General features: G+C 41.5%; 1 protein-coding gene across 3 annotated transcripts in view; it reads right to left on the minus strand.

Moving 5' to 3' along the window:
• Nucleotides 1–20784, minus strand: part of ror1 (receptor tyrosine kinase-like orphan receptor 1) — a 306261-nt gene that overhangs the window by 20040 nt on the left and 265437 nt on the right. For all 3 annotated transcript variants that reach the window (XM_043699447.2, XM_043699446.2, XM_087990688.1), the window contains 4 exons: nucleotides 14631–14758; nucleotides 13680–13997; nucleotides 10159–10404; nucleotides 7714–7916 (listed from right to left, as the gene is read on the minus strand). In XM_043699447.2, the coding sequence (XP_043555382.1) occupies nucleotides 7714–7916; nucleotides 10159–10404; nucleotides 13680–13997; nucleotides 14631–14758 (895 nt within the window). The remainder of the gene's footprint in view (nucleotides 1–7713; nucleotides 7917–10158; nucleotides 10405–13679; nucleotides 13998–14630; nucleotides 14759–20784) is intronic.

The following is a 20784-nucleotide window of genomic DNA, read 5'->3' on the forward strand; positions in this document are numbered from 1 at the left end:
CACCCTTTAAAATGCTTCCATTTCCTTGGTGGTTTTTTAAAAATAGAATCCCTACAGTGTGAAATTAGGTCATCTAGCCAAACAACTCCACATGCAGTCTCGGAAGAGCCTCCCAACCAGGCCCATTCCCCTACACTATCACCCTACATTTCCCATGGCTAACACACCTAACTCATGCCTCCCTGGCCACTACAGAGTAATTTAGCATTGCCAATCCACCTAACTTGCACGTTCTTGGACTGTGGAAGGAAACCGGAGCATCCGGAGGAAACAGGGTAAATGTCGCCTGAGGGTGGAATCAAACCTGGGTCCCTGGCTACTGTGCCAACCCCGTTATATCCTCAACAGGTTTTACATCCAAGACTTTGGCCTTGGTCTTTCTGCTGTGCCTTCTGTAAATTGTGCTTCCATCATCTTCATTGGCTTATGCTTGGAAGTCTTGATTGCCTCTCATAGTGCAAATGTGTGTCAGTTCTTGCATTAATACTGTCCAGTTAATGATTTAACACCTTAAAGCTTCTGTACATGTCAATAGTTCCCTTGAGAATTAGTTTATCTTCCCTTGGCACACATGCTCTCACAACAGGATCTCTCATCCCTCAGACAATCTTACTTCTGATGAGGTGAACGTTTAGTTGCCCAAACTTACAGGAATCAGCTAGACATCTCACTGCTGTCACTAATCAATATTTGCGACATCTCATTGCTGTCACTAATCAAGATTCTATCTCCTGAGCTTGATGTTAATGCTTAACATTCATAAATAACATTATCAGAAGGTTCAGAGTGAACTTTCAAAGCATCCAAACTTTCTCCTGTTTGGCTTTTCTGCTCTTAAGTGAAGACTATGAAGAACACAACTTGAGGAACTCTTGTCCCAGCATTGCGTATAGAGCTATTACTCTCACCTTTTCAAGTTTCTCATTCAACTCAATAGCAATCTTAATCATTCTGCCATTGAGATGTGGACTATTACCAGTTCACCTTCAATTTCTCTTCATGTTTACCAGATCATATACTAAAAAATTCAAAGCCATAATGACTCATACAGATGTCCTATACAAATTTGGAAATCAAGGTTTTAATTAATCGTTGTGTTTTAAAAAAAGTATTGATTTTCCTACAGCTGTCAAAATCAAATCAATCCCAGCTGCACACTTGGGAGACCAGGTTCCTTGTGGTGGGAAAATGCCTTCTGCTCTGAGACTTGTGTTTACATATGATGACACAGACATCACATGACTATTGCAGTCCTCAGTGTACAAAGGCATTTTTCCAAACATCCTGTAAAGTTTCACAATTAGAGAATCATTATGGATACTTGAATTTCACATCAAGGTAGACATATATAAAAATGTAAAAATGAAGGATGCCAGGATAATTTATATTGGCAGAGATTAATTGATTTGGTTGCAGCCAAAATAAAGCAAGAGTTGATTCAAAATCTCACCATACAGAGACTTAAAACCATGTACTATTGTTGAAACATAATACTTAACCATTAGGATCAGATTCATCTTATAGAAGATTGCTTGCTGACTATTTCACGTTGGAAAAATGCCACAGCAATATTAATCTGACACTCAACTACTTGCATGTGAGTGAGTGACCACACAGTGAGAATGATTTTCATCTCAAGCAAGACAGAACTGGGCATAGACGGCAAGCCCACACACAAACAGTGGCTCCCCCTGTACCTGGGAATGCATACTTCCCCCATCTTGTTTGCATTTCAAACTAATTGCACTATTGTCTGAACTCTTAATAGTACTCTGATATGCTGCCAGTGATTTTTTTAAAGACAAATTGTGTCAGGCAAAGTCTGTTGCCGTTTGATTTTTAAACTTAGGCTTTCTCCTGAAAACTGCATCACCATTTTCATCACTTTCTGTGAAAAGGTCTTTTTTTTAATTTTGGGCTTACCAAGGTGAGGGATGACAGTGCCTGGGAAATAGGACATCTTCTCAACTCCAGCATCCCATGTCAGCATCAAGCATTCCTTGTCAATTACAACACAGGCCCGACAGTTGTAAAGCCTGTTGTCAGATACGGCCCAGTGTCGCCTCAGAGACGAGGCAAGTGAGGTACTGTCACACCTGGAAACTTGTGATCCACCATGCGCAAGCTGTTCACAAATGTACCAGCTCCAGCTCCGAGTAAATGATGTGGGGAGGGCAGCAGAGGACATTGGGAATGAATGTAGCACTTAGGGTGGCTGTTTATTAAAACAAATAACTCCTTCCCTTGTGGGCCACTAATTGGAGGCAGCACAGCGTGCAGCCAACTGCTTATTTAAGAACTGATCATCCATATCAAAGGACTGCTGCATATGCTAAATAGGAAGTTCACCAACTTTCTTCATGGTCGACAGCTCAGTGTGGTACTGAGTCATATAGAACTGGAAAACATGAGCTCCTAAACTTAATTTAACTCAGGCGGGGGAATAGAAACTGTACAATACGGCCATGGTACTCAAGAGAAGGGAAATGAAATCAGCCAGCATTTGTATTCCAGATAGCTCCTCAGAAAATACATGTGTATGGATTTGGCAGTGTACAGGCTGTGTGCCCTGTTGGGCCCCTCAGTCAAAGTGCTTACCATCAAGGGCAGGTTAAGTGCAGAATATGATAAATAGCCACTAGCCTGCCCTCTGAAACACTGGTGAAACTATACACCAGCAGGGGCTATTGACTTCATGAAAGGAGGCAAGAAAGTTGAAAAAAAACCCATAAAGCTGTCCAACTGCAGACTGGAACTGCCAGAATGCCATTTAGAAGCTTTGTTTTAAAGTAATCAAGATGATAATTTCATCAAATCCACACAATCACAGTTATATGCAATCAGTTGAACCAATGAAGCTGATAACTAATTAATCCATTGCAAATCTTGCATCACTCAAGTACTTACATTTCAGAGTGATCTGCTGGATAAACTACTAATTGATTGATAATCTCAGTGTTATCTTTTTAATTATTTCCCTTTGTTTTATGTTGGTTTCTAGCAACAAGCCTCATTTAAGACAACGTACAATCAATAACTGGGGCACTTGTGGTGCAGTGATAGCGTCCCTACCTCTGAACCAGGAGTGCCCTGGATCAAGTCTCACCTGCTTCAGAGGTGCACGATGATATCTCTGATTAGGCTGTGTAGAAGGTACTTACACCTAATCAATAGGGCACTGTCCCTACCTTTGAGCCAGGAGGCATGAGTTAAAGTCACATCTCCTCCAAGTGTGTATCATAACATCCCTGAAGAGATTGATTAGAAAATATCTGTGCAGTGAAGGTGTCCCTATCTCAGGACTAAGAGGCCTGAGTTGTTCCAAAGGTGTATTCCAGCTCATTTGAACAGGTTGATTAAAACAACTTTGGATACTTTTCCAGATATCTGTGGGGAAGTACGGTGGCTTAGTGGTTAGCACTGCTGCCTCACAGCCCTGGGGTCCTTGGTTCGATTTCAGCCTTGGGTGACTATCTGTGTGGAGTTTGCACATTTTCCCTCTGTCTATGTGATTTTCCTCCCACAGTCCAAAGATGTGCAGGTTAGGTGAATTGGCCATGCTAATTAGGTGCAATAGTCAAAGGGAAATGGGTCTGGGTGGGTTACTCTTCGGAGGGTCGGTGTGGACTTATTGGGCTGAAGGGCCTGTTTCCACACTGTAGAGAATATAATCTAATCCAAAAAAAATGTCTGAACGGTGTGATTTTAAAGAAAATCTATGGAATCCTTACGAGGCAGACATCCTTATACCTGAAAAATCAAACGTCCATTACAAATGGACAAGTTGTTTGTGAGAGGCATGTTCTTTTTGTGGAACTCTGCTGGAGCTTTCTGATGTGGAGTGTAATCCATCAAAATGATCATCTTGACTTCCCTGCATTGATTAGGCTAATTCTAATTCAACCACCATAATGCTCCAAATAAAAGGACTGCAAAACCTATTTAGGTACAGGAGTACTGGGCTTTACTGGTGCTTACCAAAGGGGAGTGTGATACTCACTAAACTGATCACCAGAGTTCCTACGATGATTAGAACAATGAAAATGTAGCCACCACAATCCCTTGATTAAATCGTATTCTCTTTGCATCAATTTTGTGACATTGCATTAGCACTTGGAACATAGCTAAGTACAGTAATGGTTTAGGAGAGCTAAAAAGAATTTCAAATTAATGGAAATGTAGGAAGCTGGGAGTCGAGCGCCTCATTTGTTTCTCCCAAGTTTTGGCTCTTTTCAATCAACATTTGAAGCAAGCGAACTCAGATGTCTTCTTCCAGATGGCCACGGAGAAAGATTAAGAAGGTGGAGGAATATCTGTGACAACAATCTGGGACTGTACAGCATGGCCACTGCTGCTACAGCAAAATCCTCATCTTGCTGTTACACATGTGGACAATTTGGCCGGTTTACATTGGTCCATACCTTTCTGACACCTGTTTGATCAACAGTGCAATTAGCTCTCATTCAATGTAAAAATCAACACCACAACTTTGATCCGGTGGATTAATGGACTAACTAGTAAAGCAAACTCCACAGTAATTTTAAAATTTGAAGAAGTTGCTTATGAGCATATATGAATGGGATAGCAAAATCATTATCTCAAAGTCTATTTTGATCGGTGGTACTTCTATATTGCAACCCCGCAGAAGGTCTGGTTTCAAATTCCACCAGCCCCACATCACTGTCAAAACGTACCTGAACAGGTTGATTAAAATAACCACGACTAATAATTGGATGACAGGCACCCCACTTTACTGTTTATAGAGATCTACCACTTACCAGTCCCACAAATATTTCACACTGATTTTCAGAATTTAGTTCAGTTGTCAGGTTTCTAGCGACCTGGAAACTGAAGGGCCAATTGTTCACCAAAACAAGAAAACCTGGTTTTGGTTTACTGGCAGTTGGCAGTTTTCAAAACAGTTGAGGAATGTGAGCAATGGACAACACTGTATTGCGACCAATGTGGGCTGAAATATGCAACTTTGACGAATGGCTGTGGTGCAGCAAAAGTCAAATGCATTACACCTTTATCTCATTAAACCTGTTGAAATGAGCACTCAAAAGAAATGGAGTATGTTGGAATAAAAAGAAAGATTGTCAAAGATTGTTCATAACCCAACCGTCTACTAAATGTCTGGATACTGTGTTCAGAAGTGGAGGGTATCAGAATGTAAGCAAGGCAAGAGTCAGAGGGCAGAGCCTAACAAGTAAAGATATGTTGATTCTTTACCCCTCCTGATTCTTGGAATATATCAATTCTGATGAAATAGAGACAGTTTACGCTTGAAGAAATTTCTTGTTTTCACATGAACTGCAGCAACAAACCGTTTCAGTCAACAGATTGTCACCACCCCTTGAGAATATTCATAACAGGTTTGGCTTACGGAACAGAGTTATGCAAAATATTTTTCAATTTATTCTTCGAGATGAGCCAGTGACGATAACAGTCTTAACTGCTGTTGATTTAAAATCCTCAAACCTATTTTCAAATATCACACATTTGTTTTAACATTGCATATGTTAATGTCATGTGGGAAATGACGAGTGGATTATTACAAGTTTGGTAAGCAGTGAAATCCCACTGGACAAACACATTGATCAAAACTTTCAATATACAGTGTTAGTGTAGATATTGCCCTCTAGTGGTCAGGTAATACATTGGTAACTATGCACCAAAACATGGAGTAATTTTTATTGACTAACTGAGGCTTTAAAAAGCTAAAAGGTGGCCAATGTAGAATCTTAAGGTTTAACAAGTCTTTACTGCAAGAGACCATCTTGGTAAAGGAGCCGAAGCTAGCTACTTTCAAGTATAATTTTTTTTTGGAATCTCTTCAAACAACATTCCTCTCACCTAAAATGCCCACTAGAACTCAATAATGAAATAAATGCACTGTGGCATTTTAATCAGCTAATTCCTCATCTCACCTCCAACCAAACATGTGGGAGTAAACGCATCACTGATTTTGATTTCAAGAGCTACTTAAAGGGATACTCACCATTTAAAGGGATACTCACCATTTCATGACCATTGCTGCTGAAGCTGTGATGGGCACGTCTGAAACACATCAGGAGACTTTCTGGGACACTTTATCAAGACTTCACCAACACTCGAGCAAGATTTACTTCGGAAATTCTTTGAGGACTTCACCTAAAAAGAGTAAGTGCTGTGCTACTCCACCTTGTTGGACACCTTGTAGGAGTCACCAGGAGAAAGGGAGTGCTTGGTCATTGGCATCTTGCTAGGGGTCCCCTCATCACCTGGGTAAGGAACGGGCTAGTCAGAGCAGCAACAGCCACTGCATGAGAAAGGGAGAGGAGCAGGAGGAGGTCGAGGTAACATCCCTCACCTGTGGGTACAGGACATTCCTCTTTCCACGATTTCATGTCCAACAGCCTGTGTGTCCAGTCCCTCTTTTTAAAACATGTCACTGTGTTCCAGGCAGTGCTCTCTTACATGTATCATTCCACAAAGACTTGTGGTCTATCAGCATCTCGGTGCTAAATCTGAGGGTTCTGGTTAACACCTCCAGACAGGTTCCAATTAATAGAATCAGCATTTGCAACCAGAATTATGTGCAAATTTTGGAGTTTTAAACAGGCCAGTCTTACTAACATTGTTCCACCTTCATACTTGTGTTCATTCTTTGGTCAGAATCGCCCCAAAGCACTCTGAATGGGAAAATAGACCCAGAAAGAATGTGTGGCTTACATAGGAAAGTTTTTACAAGCAGAGGAGGGAATGCATGTTAAACGTAGCATGTATTATAGATGATTATTACAATGCTCCACATGGGAAATGTCTCAGGGTAGTTTTATCTGACATGCAGCACAGAGCCTCCATACACACACAAACAGGAATGAACTTGTATCAGGCCTTTGGGAATTGGCTGAGAGGTGGGAAGGCTGGCAAAAAGATGCAGGAAGACTTGAAGACATCTTATCCCCACCATGCCATTTCACCAGGGCTGGGAAAGTTGGCAGACATCCACCCACCAAGAGCCTCTTCAGTAGCTAACCAAGGGTCACCTCCTGCCACTGTGGGCATTTTGTCCTCTTGGCTGTGCAGCTGTGGCCATGTGAAAACTCCGGGTATCCTGGCTCCACTTCCCAATTGGTGTGTGTGTGGGTGGGGGAAGCTCGGGTTGGGGGTGTATAATACAGGCAGGAACCCCTGTTTCTCAGTGCTCCGTGGCTCACAGAGGGGGTCCCTCTAACTCCAAGCCTCGTGACACTCAGCCCACCACAACCCCCAACAATCATTGCCTGCCTGTCTGTGGCATCCCCCAAACTCAGTGACCATGCAGAGCCTCCATCCTTCTGTGTTCTCCCATTCTGTCAGAGCAGCCTCAACAATGGCCATCTCTAATGTGGGGTGTTGTGGAGCTGCTGCCATCACCAGGAGTGTGCCTGCTGCCAGCTGAAGTGAGCTGCCCTCTCACTTCCAGTTCCGGTGGAGTATAATTTCCTGCCCAGGGTTTTCACTACATTGCTGATGGAGTAACTACAGTGGAACTGGAACAGCTCTAAGGAATTTTCTTGACAGTTTTTTTGTTTTTTTTTTACACATGCGGAAAAGTGACTTAAGGTCACTTAGTTTTACTAAGTTTTTTAAAATAACGGAGAGAAGCGATAACATTCATATAAAGAAATGTGTAGAAAATAGATGGAATGATAGAATAATACTTAAAAGCAGAACAATCATTCTTACCTTTGGTTTGTACGCGTTCAGCATGGACATTTCGACATTTTGCCCTCTCACAGGTTTCGGCTGGCGTTGGACAACAGGTGTTGACGACTTTTGATTGTTCCGACAAATACAGATGAAGAAGAACAACAGGGCAATTGCCAGGGGAATTGTAACACTGGGGACCAGGATGTAAAGAATTTCCATCTTGCTGTTTTCTTTCGAGTCTGGTTGTGAAGAAAGAAAAAAGTCTTAGTCCCCGTGTAACAAGTTTCAATCCAGTCCACTTTTGCAAGAGTGAAGTGCATGAAACTTGAATTACATCTTTCACGATTTTGGAAAATCTCAAAGTTTGCACAGTCAATGGAGTACTTTTGAACTACTGTTGGGATTCGGGAAAAATAACTGCCAATATTTGTGCATACCATAGCCCCACAAACAACTATCAGATAAACTACCAGGTAACTATTTTAGTGGTGTTGCTTTAAGTGGTTTATGTTGGCCAGGGAAGCAAAAGAACTTTCTTGTTTTACTTCAAAATTGTGCCAATGGGATCATTTATATTTATCTGTCAGGACAGCCAGAACCACAGTTTATCTCATGTAAAGGGCACCACATCAAACAGTCTAGCAATCCTGCTGTATGGTTTTGAAGTCAGTTTAGTTGACATGTTGAGAATATCTGGAGTGTATCTGACACCCTAATCTTCTGCCTCAGAGGCGAGGGGTCTCTCACAAAGCAAAGGCTGACACGTCATGAATAAACTGCAACTAACAGAAGTAATCTGACTTCAGCGTACGTCAAAGGTAAAATATGACATTTTTAAAGTACTTCAGCTTAAAAATCTAACACTGCTCAATACTCCAGCATTGAAAAACAACACAAGACTCCTCCATCCTTCAGGAATAAATCACAACACAAGTAATAAAGCATGCATCAACTGTTAGAATAAAATAGGTTTCAGTATGAAAACTATTTCAGCATTTCGCCAAAGTCACAAAATGCAATAGTGCCTTATAACAGCATCACACACCTCAATAATCAAGTGCAATTTACTTACTTTTGAATTACAATGCATTTCAATAAAGAAATACAGCCTATCTTAGATATAAAATTGTTTTCTCTTTACTGAGTTAAATATTGGTGTTTGACAGTGATACGATTTCAGTGACAGTAAGATGTGAAATAATACAGGCAGTTCTCGTATAATGCCATTGTTGTGTTCCAGTGAAATCTTGCTTAATAGAAAATTATTTATAGAAATAACAGGGCCTATGGGGAAAGTGGGGTTAGGGGCAGATCAGCAAAAAATATCACTCACGAACACTCAAAAATCACCGAAAGGTCCAACATAAAGTACAGTACAGCCTGAATGAAGGTTGAAATCAAATTTAGTAATGAAACAAAAGCAAATTTAACCTAGATGGCCTCCTTCTTCAAAGACCGCAATTTCCCCTCAGACGTGGTCGACGATGCTCTCCACCGCATCTCCTCCACTTCCCGCTCCGCCGTCCTTGAACCCCGCCCCTCCAATCGCCACCAGGACAGAACCCCCCTGGTCCTCACCTACCACCCCACCAACCTCCAGTTACATCGTATCATCCTCCATCATTTCCGCCACCTCCAAACAGACCCCACCACTAAGGATATATTTCCTTCCCCACCCAGCAACACATTTTTAAGCTCTGATCTCCAGCATCTGCAGTCCTCACTTTCTCCAAATTTAACAAAGTACTTTTAAAACTGTAAGAAAGCTGCTCTCTGTGCAGTACCTCCCACAGAGAAAGCTGTTTTGTCAGCAGCTGACATCGGCGCATGCACGAAATGAAGTGTGCAAACCGATCCCCGCTGGAATCTCACGATTGCGAACACAGGTAAGTGTCCTCGAAAATATCATTTCCTAATTCTTCAGCAACATTATACCCAAATCGTGCTGCCGGATCATGCGTTATTCAAGAACTACCTGTGCTGATCATCCAGTAAAACCTCTCATTGTAAGATTCACTTTCACAAAAAGCTGAATGGGTGATCCTTCACTCACTTCCATTCTGTTCATCTTTTCTAGCCTGACTCTATTTTAGCAGTTGCTCTTCCAAACGTTTCTTTATTATTCTGCCGATGACTCAAGGATAATATCCTGCAGGTTGGTGTTGTTCACGGTATATTCCTTTATTACCCGCCACTCTGATTCAGTTTTCTCAGAGCCTTCACAGTCTGTGAAACATCAATCTGTCCTTGGCCTTTCTTTCTATTGTTATGTCCAACTTCTAAGAACTCAGATTTTGTATTTCCTGATGACTACTTGTTAATTTAAGTTAACCTTTGCTTTTGTAGTCTTGTTATTGTGCAGGACTAAGGTTCTTTGACCCTCACTATATTTCTCAATATGAAAAGCACTGGAAGTACAATATACTGACTCATTGCATTATATTTGGCCCTCTTTCAGAAAGTTCAATAGATGATCCTTACCACACAATGGAATTTCACACAACTCCAATTTCACTGATTCATCCAGAGTAAAACACCATGGAGCATCCTTGTGATTCCCAGGGTTCCGGCAATATGAGTGACCACCATTGAGTTCAGGATATTTAACGGCAGTGTAAGAGTGACTGTGTGGATACTGAGAATTCCATGGCTGACACTGTCGGCCTGATTTAGTTACACTCACGGTGCCCCGGTAATCTATGCCGCTAATGTTAAAACATTTGTGATCTGTGGGGGAGAAACAAAAAACACAGGACACAAACAGTTGCTTGACACAGTAAAACTCAAATATTGCCGAAGAGACATGCCGCTATACTCTTTGATCATCCGGACAAACACAAGAATGCCAGATTTCAAACAATCTCAACAACTTACGTAATGGGAGGTAAGGGATGTTGATCAGTTTGAAAATTGACTCTAATAGGCTGAGGCGTTGTTATGGTGAAAGAAATGGGGATAGACTCCCCTGTCCCTTGCTCCCAGATGATTAAAAAAAAATTGTTTGCAGAGAATGGGTCCCTGCATGTGAATGTATGCCACTTCTAGGAAGCTTAAATGAGCTAGATTAAAGGTTTCAGTATCCTTCACGATTGCCATGATGATAGAATTCTAAGTCAGTGACTGTAAGATAAATAGAATGTGACTTAGAGGGGATTTTGCAGGTTGTGGTGTTCCCATGGAGCTGCAGTCTTTGTTCTTCGAGATGGTAGAGGTTATAGGTTTTGAAAATGGCTGAATTAATTTTTGAGGCAAGTACCTAAGTCATAAACTATGAATTTTGAGGTCTTGATCCTAATTTTTGATAAATGAGCAGCCTGAGCTCAGTTGGAACCTCCAGAGGTTTGCCCAACTAAATTGGACATGTCAACTGTCGGTCAACAACAGGCAAATCAGCTGAAATTCATCCTGTTCATATCATTCCAGCATCCCTGCTGGAGAGAAATGTATCCAGCTATTGGGTGAACAAAGAATCTGACTCAACTGTCTTGCCCTTTGTGGTCGAACAGCTTATTTACACTCATTACCAATAGCAGCCAATCAGTGCCTGTGAAACCATATCCCAGCAAGGAATAAAAGGTTTTAAGGAACAGAAAAAAAATGTAATTTTTGTAATTGTGAACTTGTCAGTAGCCAGGTCTGTGAGAATAAAAGATATCCTATTCTAGTCTAGTTAGTAAGTCTGCAGGTGACACCAAAATTGATGATATAGTGGACAGTGAAGAAGGTTACCTCAGAGTACAACAAGATCTTGATCAGATGGGTCAATGGGCCAAGGATTAGCAGATAGAGTTTAATTTAGATAAATGTGCAGCATTTTAGAAAGACAAATCAGGGCAGGATCTATAACCTTAATGGTAAGGTCCTGGGGAGTATTGCTGAACAAAGAGACGTTGAAGTGTAGGTCCATAGCTCCTTCAAAGTGGAGTCGCAGGTAGATAGGATAGTGAAGCAGACATTTGGTATGCTTTTCTTTATTGGTCAGAGTATTGAGTATTGGAGTTGGGATGTCATGTTGCAGCCATATAGGACGTTGGTTAGGCAACTTTTGGAATACTGTGTGCAATTCTGGCCTCCTTCCTATTGAAGTATGTTATGAAACTTGAAAGGGTTCAGAAAAGATTTACAAAGATGTTGCCAGGTTGGAGGGCTTGAGCTATAGGGAAAGGTTGAATAAGTTGGGGCTGTTTTCCCTGGAGTGTTGGAGGCTGAGGGGTGACCTTATCGAGGTTTATAAAATCATGAGGGGCATAGATAGGATAAATAGACAAGGTCTTTTCCCTGGGATGGGGGAGTCCAGTACTAGAGGGTATAGATTTAGGGTGAGGGGGGAAAGATTTAAAAGTGATCTAAGTGGCTACGTTTTCAAGCAGCGGATGGTGCGTGTATGGAATGAGCTGCCAGAGGAAGTGGTGGAGGCTGGTACAATTACAATATTTAAAAGGCATCTGGATGGGTATATAAATAGGTAGGGTTTAGAGGGATATGGGCCAAGTGCTGGCAAATGGGACTAGGTTAGTTTCGGATATCTGGTCAGCATGGATGAGTCGGACCGAAGGGTGTGTTTCTGTGTTGTATATCTCTATGGCTCTGTTCCATTAGCCATGACAAATTGTTATAACGCAACAATATTTTTCTAGTTATATTCTTGAACGTTGCTCCATGTTTTTGTTTTTAGTCTAATCTTTGCTTGGCAAGCTATTTGACTGTGAAAGTTGAGTCTGATTCCCCCGTTGTTTAGATGTGTCCCAAGTTCTCTGCTCAGTGAACTGACCTTAGCATGGGCACTGGTATGAAGATTTGCCTCAATGAACCTTGGTTCAATGAGGAGAAAGAAATGAATCAGGCTTTGAGCTGCTGATTGCAAATTCCCCTGGTTGCAGTATATCAGACATTCATGCATATGACAGCATGAACTCATCATTCAGAGGGAATAGCCACTTGAAAAGGTTAATTGCTGACACTCAGTACGATAAGACCACTAGATGTAGGAGCTGAAATAGGTCATTGAGCCCATTGAGTTGGCTGTGCCATTCAATGAGGTCATGGTTGATTTGATAATCCTCAACACCACTTTCCTGCCTTTTCCCTATAATCCTTGATCCCCCTACTGATTAAAAGTCTATCTCAGCATTGAACATGTTTAACAACCCATGCTCCGTGATAAAGAATTCTGCAGATTCACCATGTTTCAAGAGATGAAAAAAAAAATCCTCCTTATCTTGGTCTTAAATGTGCAACCCCTCAATCTGAGATTATGTCCTCTGATCCTGGACTCAGTCACAAATTGAAACAACCTTTCTGCATCTAGTTGAAAATCACATGATACCAGGTTATAGTCCAACAAGTTTATTTGCGAATACATGGTTTAGGAGCCCTGCTCCTTTGTCAGGTAGCTAGCTATCTGATGAAGGAGAAGCGTTCCCAAAAGCTTGTATTTACAAATAGAGCTGTTGGACTATAACCTGGTGTCATGTGATTTTCAACTTTGTCCACCCTAGTCCAACACCAGCACCTCCACATCATCTCTGCATCTACCCTGTCAAGCCCCCTAAAAATCGCATGTGTTTCATGAAGATCCTCTCTCATTTGTTTAAACACAATGAATCTATGTCAAACCTAACAACCTCTCCTCTTAAAAAATACCCAGAATCCACCAAGTGAATCTTCTCTGGATTGCCTCTGATGCCAATATATCTGTCCTTAGATAAGGGGACCAAAACAGTTCACAGTATTCAGAATCTGGTTTATTTAGGACCTTGTACAGCTTTTTGGAAGATTTCCCTATTTTTTACTCCATTCCATTTGAAATAAAGGCCAAAATTCCATTTGCCTTCCCTATTCCCTGCTAAACCTGGATGCTAGTTTTTTTGTGTGATTCTTGCACTAGGATCCCTAAATCCCCCAACTTCAGTTGGGAATGTGAAAAAATGCTCCACAGAAATCTCTCAAACTGTTGGACTGACCAATATCCTCCTAGAGTCAAAGTTCTCATCATGACTTACTTTTATTGATGGGCTCTGCCATGGGAATTCCAATACGCATGCAATTTGCTGCCTCCGGACTGTCTGGCATGGGGAGATCTTCACAGTTTGGCAGCTTCAATCTCATTAGGATCAAAGGATTTGATCTGGCAAAAATATATTCCGTCTTGCAAAGGTCATTTTCCAGGATTTCACACTCATCTCTGCAAAGGTCACGGGGTTTAGGCACTGACGAGGTTTGGTCACAGTAAGGGAAGGCAAAGTGACACAAAGATGGGATGGCAAACTGGGAACAACGATCAGTTAGATGATTTGAGGTTCCAATCATTGTGAAAGCAGCTACAGGATAAACGAACAAGATTATTAACTTGCTTGCGACTTTAAATTGTTCTTATTTTCTATATCAACTAAAACAAGCTACACAGAATCTTTACTAAATACATCAACGTATATTTACTTGAGAAACTTAGAAGGGGCCCTGCTTTTCCATGAAAGCTTTTCTAGTTCACAGTAAATAACTTGGCCCTTTAGATTGTTTCAAAGTTCTCCTGATAGCTCAATGGGTAACTGCACTGCCAGCGATGGAACCATACCCAAGCACTCTGGAGGCCCCAATATCATTCCAAATTTGTTTCATATAACTTGTTGGACAATATGCATTTTCGGATATCAGATTAGAAAATAATTTGGACTTGTCGGCAGCATTTGCTCTTCTATGTGATTGAATATTGTCTTAATTCAAACAGTTAGAAAGGCCTATTGGCAGGTGACAAGTGTCCATACAACCATGTGCCTTAATGAATCAGCACTTTTTACAACCCGGCTAATCACTGAGGCAGAATGCTTAATTGCTTAATTTACTAACTTCAGAAAAAGCTTTTCATTTTCAGCATGATCGCAGCTTGCAACCAACACCTTGATCAAAGTACAGTACAGGAAGAGCTCATCATTGTCATCCAATACTTCCCACACCTGTGATTTGGTTTTCAATTTCCCCTTGCATCTGCAGAGAGTCCACATATATGCTGCTGTTTGCAATGAACCTTGCACAGGCGATGCCCCTGTAGGGCTGACAAAAGCCATCTTCTTCAAACGTCACTCTACAGGGTGGAAGGAGAGACAAACGTGAGATTAATTCTGAGGTGTTCATTTAGATCATAATTTGACAGTCACTAGAGGGCACTGTTATAAACATCTTTACCGATTTCACACAGTTGTCTCCTCAAAACTTGAATGAGAACATCTTGAAAAGATTAAATTATTTGAAAAAACACATAAAACGCTTCAGTGAACTTCTAATTTTAGCTTTTTTAGCTGATGGGAAACCAAACTTCTGAAGTGCTTTACGCTCATTGTATTATTGCTAATCTATTTCTTACCAATGATTTTCACAGCATTCTTGATGTGAATAATTCTAAGGCACAGGCCGCAGCACTGGCTAGGGGGAGTCATACTTGTGATTCTTGATGTAGTGCATCCAGACAGTGAATGGAAATGGGGTTTTCATAGCTAAGCCCAATCCTGTTTGAAGTATATATAGCATAGGGACCACTCAAAGACATGAGCACATCACTTAAACCGATATGCTGCCTGATCAGTACATCATCTTTTCTTAAACTATCTGCCTGTTGAATATGAAAGATCTAAGTATCTTGGACACCATCAGCAAAAACTGATTAACAGGCCATTCTCAGCATTTTGGTTTGAAAGATTTTGCCTTGTGCAATTTGATTGACGTATTTCTTGAATTAATAATAGTAACTGGACAAGAAAGTATTAGGTGTGAAACACCTTATGTCAATTCTTAGACAATAATAGTTACATAAAGCTCCAAGGTGCTTTTTCCTTCTTTATGGGGCAACTGGATGGCAATCACCAACTCGCATCCTGACTGTGGTTTCTCCCTGCTATTCCATCATTGTGGTGAGTCTTAAATATACACAAATGTAGGCAGAAGGATCAGTAAATGATTAATTTGGCCATCAAGGGAAATAGAGAAAGAACCCCAACCAAGTTATTATTAAAAAAGAACAAAGAACTGAGGATGCAGAAACAAAAAGGTGGCTTGTATTTATTACACTGACATTCAGACCAAGCAATATTGTGCAATGTGGCGACATACAATATTTCCATCACTTGCTTGATGATATCAGCTAATTTAGTACAGTTTGAAGATCAAGACATCATTACTTATATAGTTTATTGCTCCATCAAACAATGTCTTTATCAACTTAAATTAGAAAAGTTCAGTCTAACCTCACATCATATTCTGAAGATAAATTGACGCAGCTAATTCTATTGTGGAATTTGCTACCTCTATTGCTTTTGAACTGCTTGTTTCTGTCATTCAAAAGGACTCTGTGCCTTTTTGAGAGACCCAGCATTGGAAAGGGACAAGCCTACCCACAGTGAGGCCCTTCTCTTACTGCTGACATCCCTCAGCCTACCTTCTGCAAGCCTGTGAGCCCACGCCTTCCACAATCACCTATCTGTGTCTTGGCAGCCTGGACCTCCAGTGGGTATAGGACAAGCAGTAGTCACTGTCTCCCTGGTGGCGCGGCTATTAGATTAGATTAGATTCCCTACAGTGTGGAAACAGGCCCTTCGACCCAACAAATCCACACTGACCCTCCAAAGAGTAACCCACCCAGACCCATTCCCCGACTTTACCCCTGACTAATGCACCTAACACTATGGGTAATTTAGCATGGCCAATTCACCTGACCTGCACGTCTTTGGACTGTGGGAGAAAGCCAGACCACACAGAGGAAACCCACAGACACGGGGAGAATGTGCAAACTCCACACAGACCGTCGCCTGAGGCCAGAATCAAACCTGGATCCCTGGCACTGTGAGGCAGCAGCGCTAACCACTGAGCCACCGTGCTACCCATAAATACAGCTCCAGGCCTCCGATCTGCTGGCAACATTTGGCAGCCAGGGCTCCCTTCTCCCAGTCAGATGTGCTTCTGTCTAATTCAGGGACTGACATTTAACATGGCAAGTACACTTCGAAAAGAAGTAATGTGGGCATTCTGACAGATGGAAAGCTGGTTAATGAGAGCACTGTTTCCTCCATTAAAAACCTCCCTGAGCCTCTACTCCAATGCTCATGTCAGTGACATTGCTACAGTCAAGGACAGACTACAGAGTGAATCAGGCCTGCCCTGGAATTCAGGACCCCGGAAGTGGAAGTCACATCCACCCCGAGCTGCCAGTTAATCTGAGTTGCTCTTGAACAGCAACACTATCACGGCGGCAGTGGTTCCTGCCAATACCACCCCGATCCCAGGCTGAGTGACATCAATGGATGGCAGGAGGGATGTTCAGATGCGGGACTGCTCCTTCAATCAGACACTTCATGCTTCTGAATGAAGCAAGCTTCCTTCTGTGCGCTGCAAGACCAGTGGAGGTGGGGTCAGATTAAAGGCCCACTTAAGGGCCTCAACTAGATTACATTAGATTAGATTCCCTATAGTATAGAAACAGGCCATTTGGCCCAATAAGTCCACACTGACCCTCCGAAGAATGACCCACCAATACCCATTCTCCTACCCTATATTTACCCCTGACTAATGCACCTAACACTATGGGCAATTTAACATGGCCAATTCACCTGGCCTGCACATCTTTGGATTATTGGAGGAAATTGGAGCACCCAGAGGAAACCCACAAAGACAAAGGGGAGAATGTGCAAACTCCACTCAGACAGTGCCTGAGGCAGGAACTCGGGACAAGTTCAGACCATGGGCCTTTCCACCATGGACGTAACTTGGGAGAAGGGGGAACATGATGGTATCACAGCTCTCCCACCTGATCAACTCATCCCACCCCCTCACAAAATCTGCCATTGGAGGAGTACATTAATATCACTTCTGGCAAATGGATTTGGGAAACCACAGTGGCTGGATTTCAAACAAGTTCTAATTACAATAAAGGCGTGAGTCACTCATTCATTGTCACTCAGCCCTCCCGACAATGGGTGGTGCTGTATAAATTTTCAAACTGGCGTCTCCAAAACCCAAAGAAATCTACCGACAGATCCTGGGCTCCTGCATGTCTTTAGATTTGTGTTTTTTTTAAATGCATGTGGTTTTTATCTTCCACACTGACTCCACTCTAAACATAACAAAAAGATTTTCTGTGTTTCCTGTGAGAAGCTGACACTGCTGTTCCAAAAGGAATGGAAAAGGGTAAGCTCATGAATGACTCCAATGTAAAATATGTAATGTAATTAGTAACTGTCCATCCCTAGATTTAGTTGTACCAGGTGTCAACATCTAAATGAACTACTTCAAACATACAATTCACATTGCTGCAGAGCTGCAGAGATGTTTATGAACTATATATTTGTGCAATATGATTATAATAGCTATAAATCTTGGAAAAGCATAACACAAAAACTCTAAAAGCTCAAGTAATTCAAAGACAAATGAAAATACCGCAGAAAAACCTCTGACTGAAAAAGTTGCAATTTGGGTAACCACTGACTCATATCCAACCAACATGGAATTAACAATTACTCCCAGGCCCAATTTTGCAAATTACATCTTCCTGAAATGTAATCACAATACACTGTATCAAATGCAATTGATTAAAGGTTATTTTGTTTGAAATAAATGGGATTTTTACAGCAGGGTTATGGCTCTGAAAGGTGGCAGTTCCAGAACATCACTGCAGGAGTTCTGTAGGGTTGTGTCCTCAGCTCAAACTGTTTCAGCTATTTCAATATTGGTCTTCCCACCATCACAAGGTCCAGTTCCATTCACAACTCCTCAGATAATAAAGCAGTCTGTGCCCAGATGCAGTAAGAACTAATCAGGATAGGCTTGGGCTGATAGTAGCAAGTAATATATGTGCCAGCCAAGTACAGGAAATGACCATCTCCAACAAGAGAAAGAACTTTGCATTCATTGGACGGGACATTTTAGCCTGATACCAGACTCTTGAACTCAACTCCAAGGAGGACAGAAGAAACACCTTAGGAATATTCTCAAACCCTTCCTGAAGAACTCAAACACAGCTCTTGATTCACTGTGACCGTAGCTCTTTAATGGCCAAAATGCAAAAGGCTCAATTGGAAAGGGACTGAACACACGGAGATGCTTATTCAGGAACATTCAGGGATGAAGTCAGTGAGTTGGAGGGAGTGCACAAACCTCCAGGCAACTCACTGAGCTGACCACTCTGAATCGCTTCATTCTGAAACAGCTGACAAGTCTAATGCTCGATCTACAGACACTGTCTGTACAGAATGGAAGTAAGTCATCTTCAATCCTGAGCGACTGGCTAAGCAGGAAGATCACTGTCAAACTGATGGAACTATAACAGACAGCCCTTGAGAAAGTAGGTGGTTTATTGGTTCTTTTACCTTGGAAGAATGATGTGAAAGAGTTTTACAGCTGTTTGAGAAGGACTGGGACTAACAGACTATTATTTCTCATTGTTTCCTTTCTCTAGGCAGCCTACTGGCAAGATGAGCATTTATTCCCCCCTCCCTAGTTGCCCTTGAATAGGCGGTAATGAACTGCTTTCTTGAACTGATACAAACCATCTGGTGTAGGTACACCACAAATCTGTGAGGAAGGGAATTTCAAGATTTCCGACCTAGCAACAGTGAAAGAACAGCATTTTATTCTAAGTCAGGATGGCTTGGCGGGGTTTGGGACAGGGTTTGGGGGGGTTTGGTGGGTTGGGGGAGCTTGCAGATAGTGGCGTTTGTTGGTTCAGGTCACACTTCTGAAAGGGTGAACATTGAAGATTGCAGATGTCAAAGGATTTTGGAAGGAGAAAAGGCAGAACATCTGATGATCTTGTAGAATGAAGATCTATTTCCATAGGTCTCTCAATAATCTTAGAAACAATGTGTCACCTTACTAATGTATCGTTTGCCCAATTGTTATTATGCAATAAATTGCATCTATTTTAAGGGCCTCTCGTTGTTAAGGCTCACCAGTGGTTTTCCCTGACACTGTAAGCCCTTAAATCCAGTCAAGGAACAAGGGCGGTGGCAGCAATCTACCCTGACACAAGATGGACATGATTGGCACTGTTGCCATGCTGATGCTGTTCTTGGCCTTTCATTCGGTGGAGGAAGTCATGTGTTTGGAAGGAACCTTGGTGTGTCAGTGCACGGCATCCTACTCCCATTGACTGTAGCTCCTTAGTGCCACACCCAATCAAATGTTGCCTGGTGTCAGGGACAGTCACTCTCACTTCACCTTGACAGTGACTGGTACAATTAAGACTTAAAAGGTGGCTTGCTAGCTTCTGAGAGCTGCAGTTACAATTAGGTTAATTTTGTGTTTAAAATGTGACATATAAGGACATTTTGGTTCCCCCAAAACACCTCGTGGGATAAACCCAACTTTTATGTGAAGCAGATTGTTAGTTTGTTTATGGATGTGTCATAAAAAAAAGTCAAATTGAGATGTTCAAAATTAATGATTTTTTTGGTAAATAAGATAGGGTCAAATGGATTCCCCCAGCAGGAGTGATCAGCAACCAAAGCATTTAAGCTAATAAGCCAACATCCAGAGGGAAATAAGAATTTTGTCAATGAAGTGAGTTCTGATGACTTGTAATGCACTACATGAAAGTTTGATGGAAGCAGATTCAATAATAACTTTCAAAAGGAAATATATTTATGCATGCACAAACTTGAAAAGGAGGAAACTGCCAAAGAGCTAGAACACAGATATTGGACTGAAAGGCCTCCTTTTGTACTGTAAATTGTTGCAATGTGGCATAGAGTCATTACAATAATAACATGCATAGGAAAATGTGAAAACTGATACCAATAAGGGTACACAGTAATAGCTAAATCTAAGTAAGAAGCCACTTGTCAGCCTCACATGAGTAACCAAAACTGATCTCGCAATGTCTGACTGTAGAGACCACAGTTTCGCAATTTTATTTAAAGGAAGGATTGCAGTTTGCAGTTTGCAGTGATTTTAATTTCCTTTTTTGACAGCATAAAAGAGCAATAAAAGTTAAAAAAATTATGGTTGGCAAGAACAGAGGTTAAAAGCTTAACACTTTTTAATGGTATTCCTCTGTCTTAGATTATAATGGAGACATTAATGTATTTATTATTGCCTCTGCTAAATAGACAACAGACAGTCATA

The sequence above is a fragment of the Chiloscyllium plagiosum genome, unplaced genomic scaffold (assembly GCF_037043375.1).
Source record: "Chiloscyllium plagiosum isolate Xiang-an unplaced genomic scaffold, Cpla_swu_hap1 HiC_scaffold_9, whole genome shotgun sequence".
NCBI lineage: Eukaryota > Metazoa > Chordata > Chondrichthyes > Orectolobiformes > Hemiscylliidae > Chiloscyllium > Chiloscyllium plagiosum.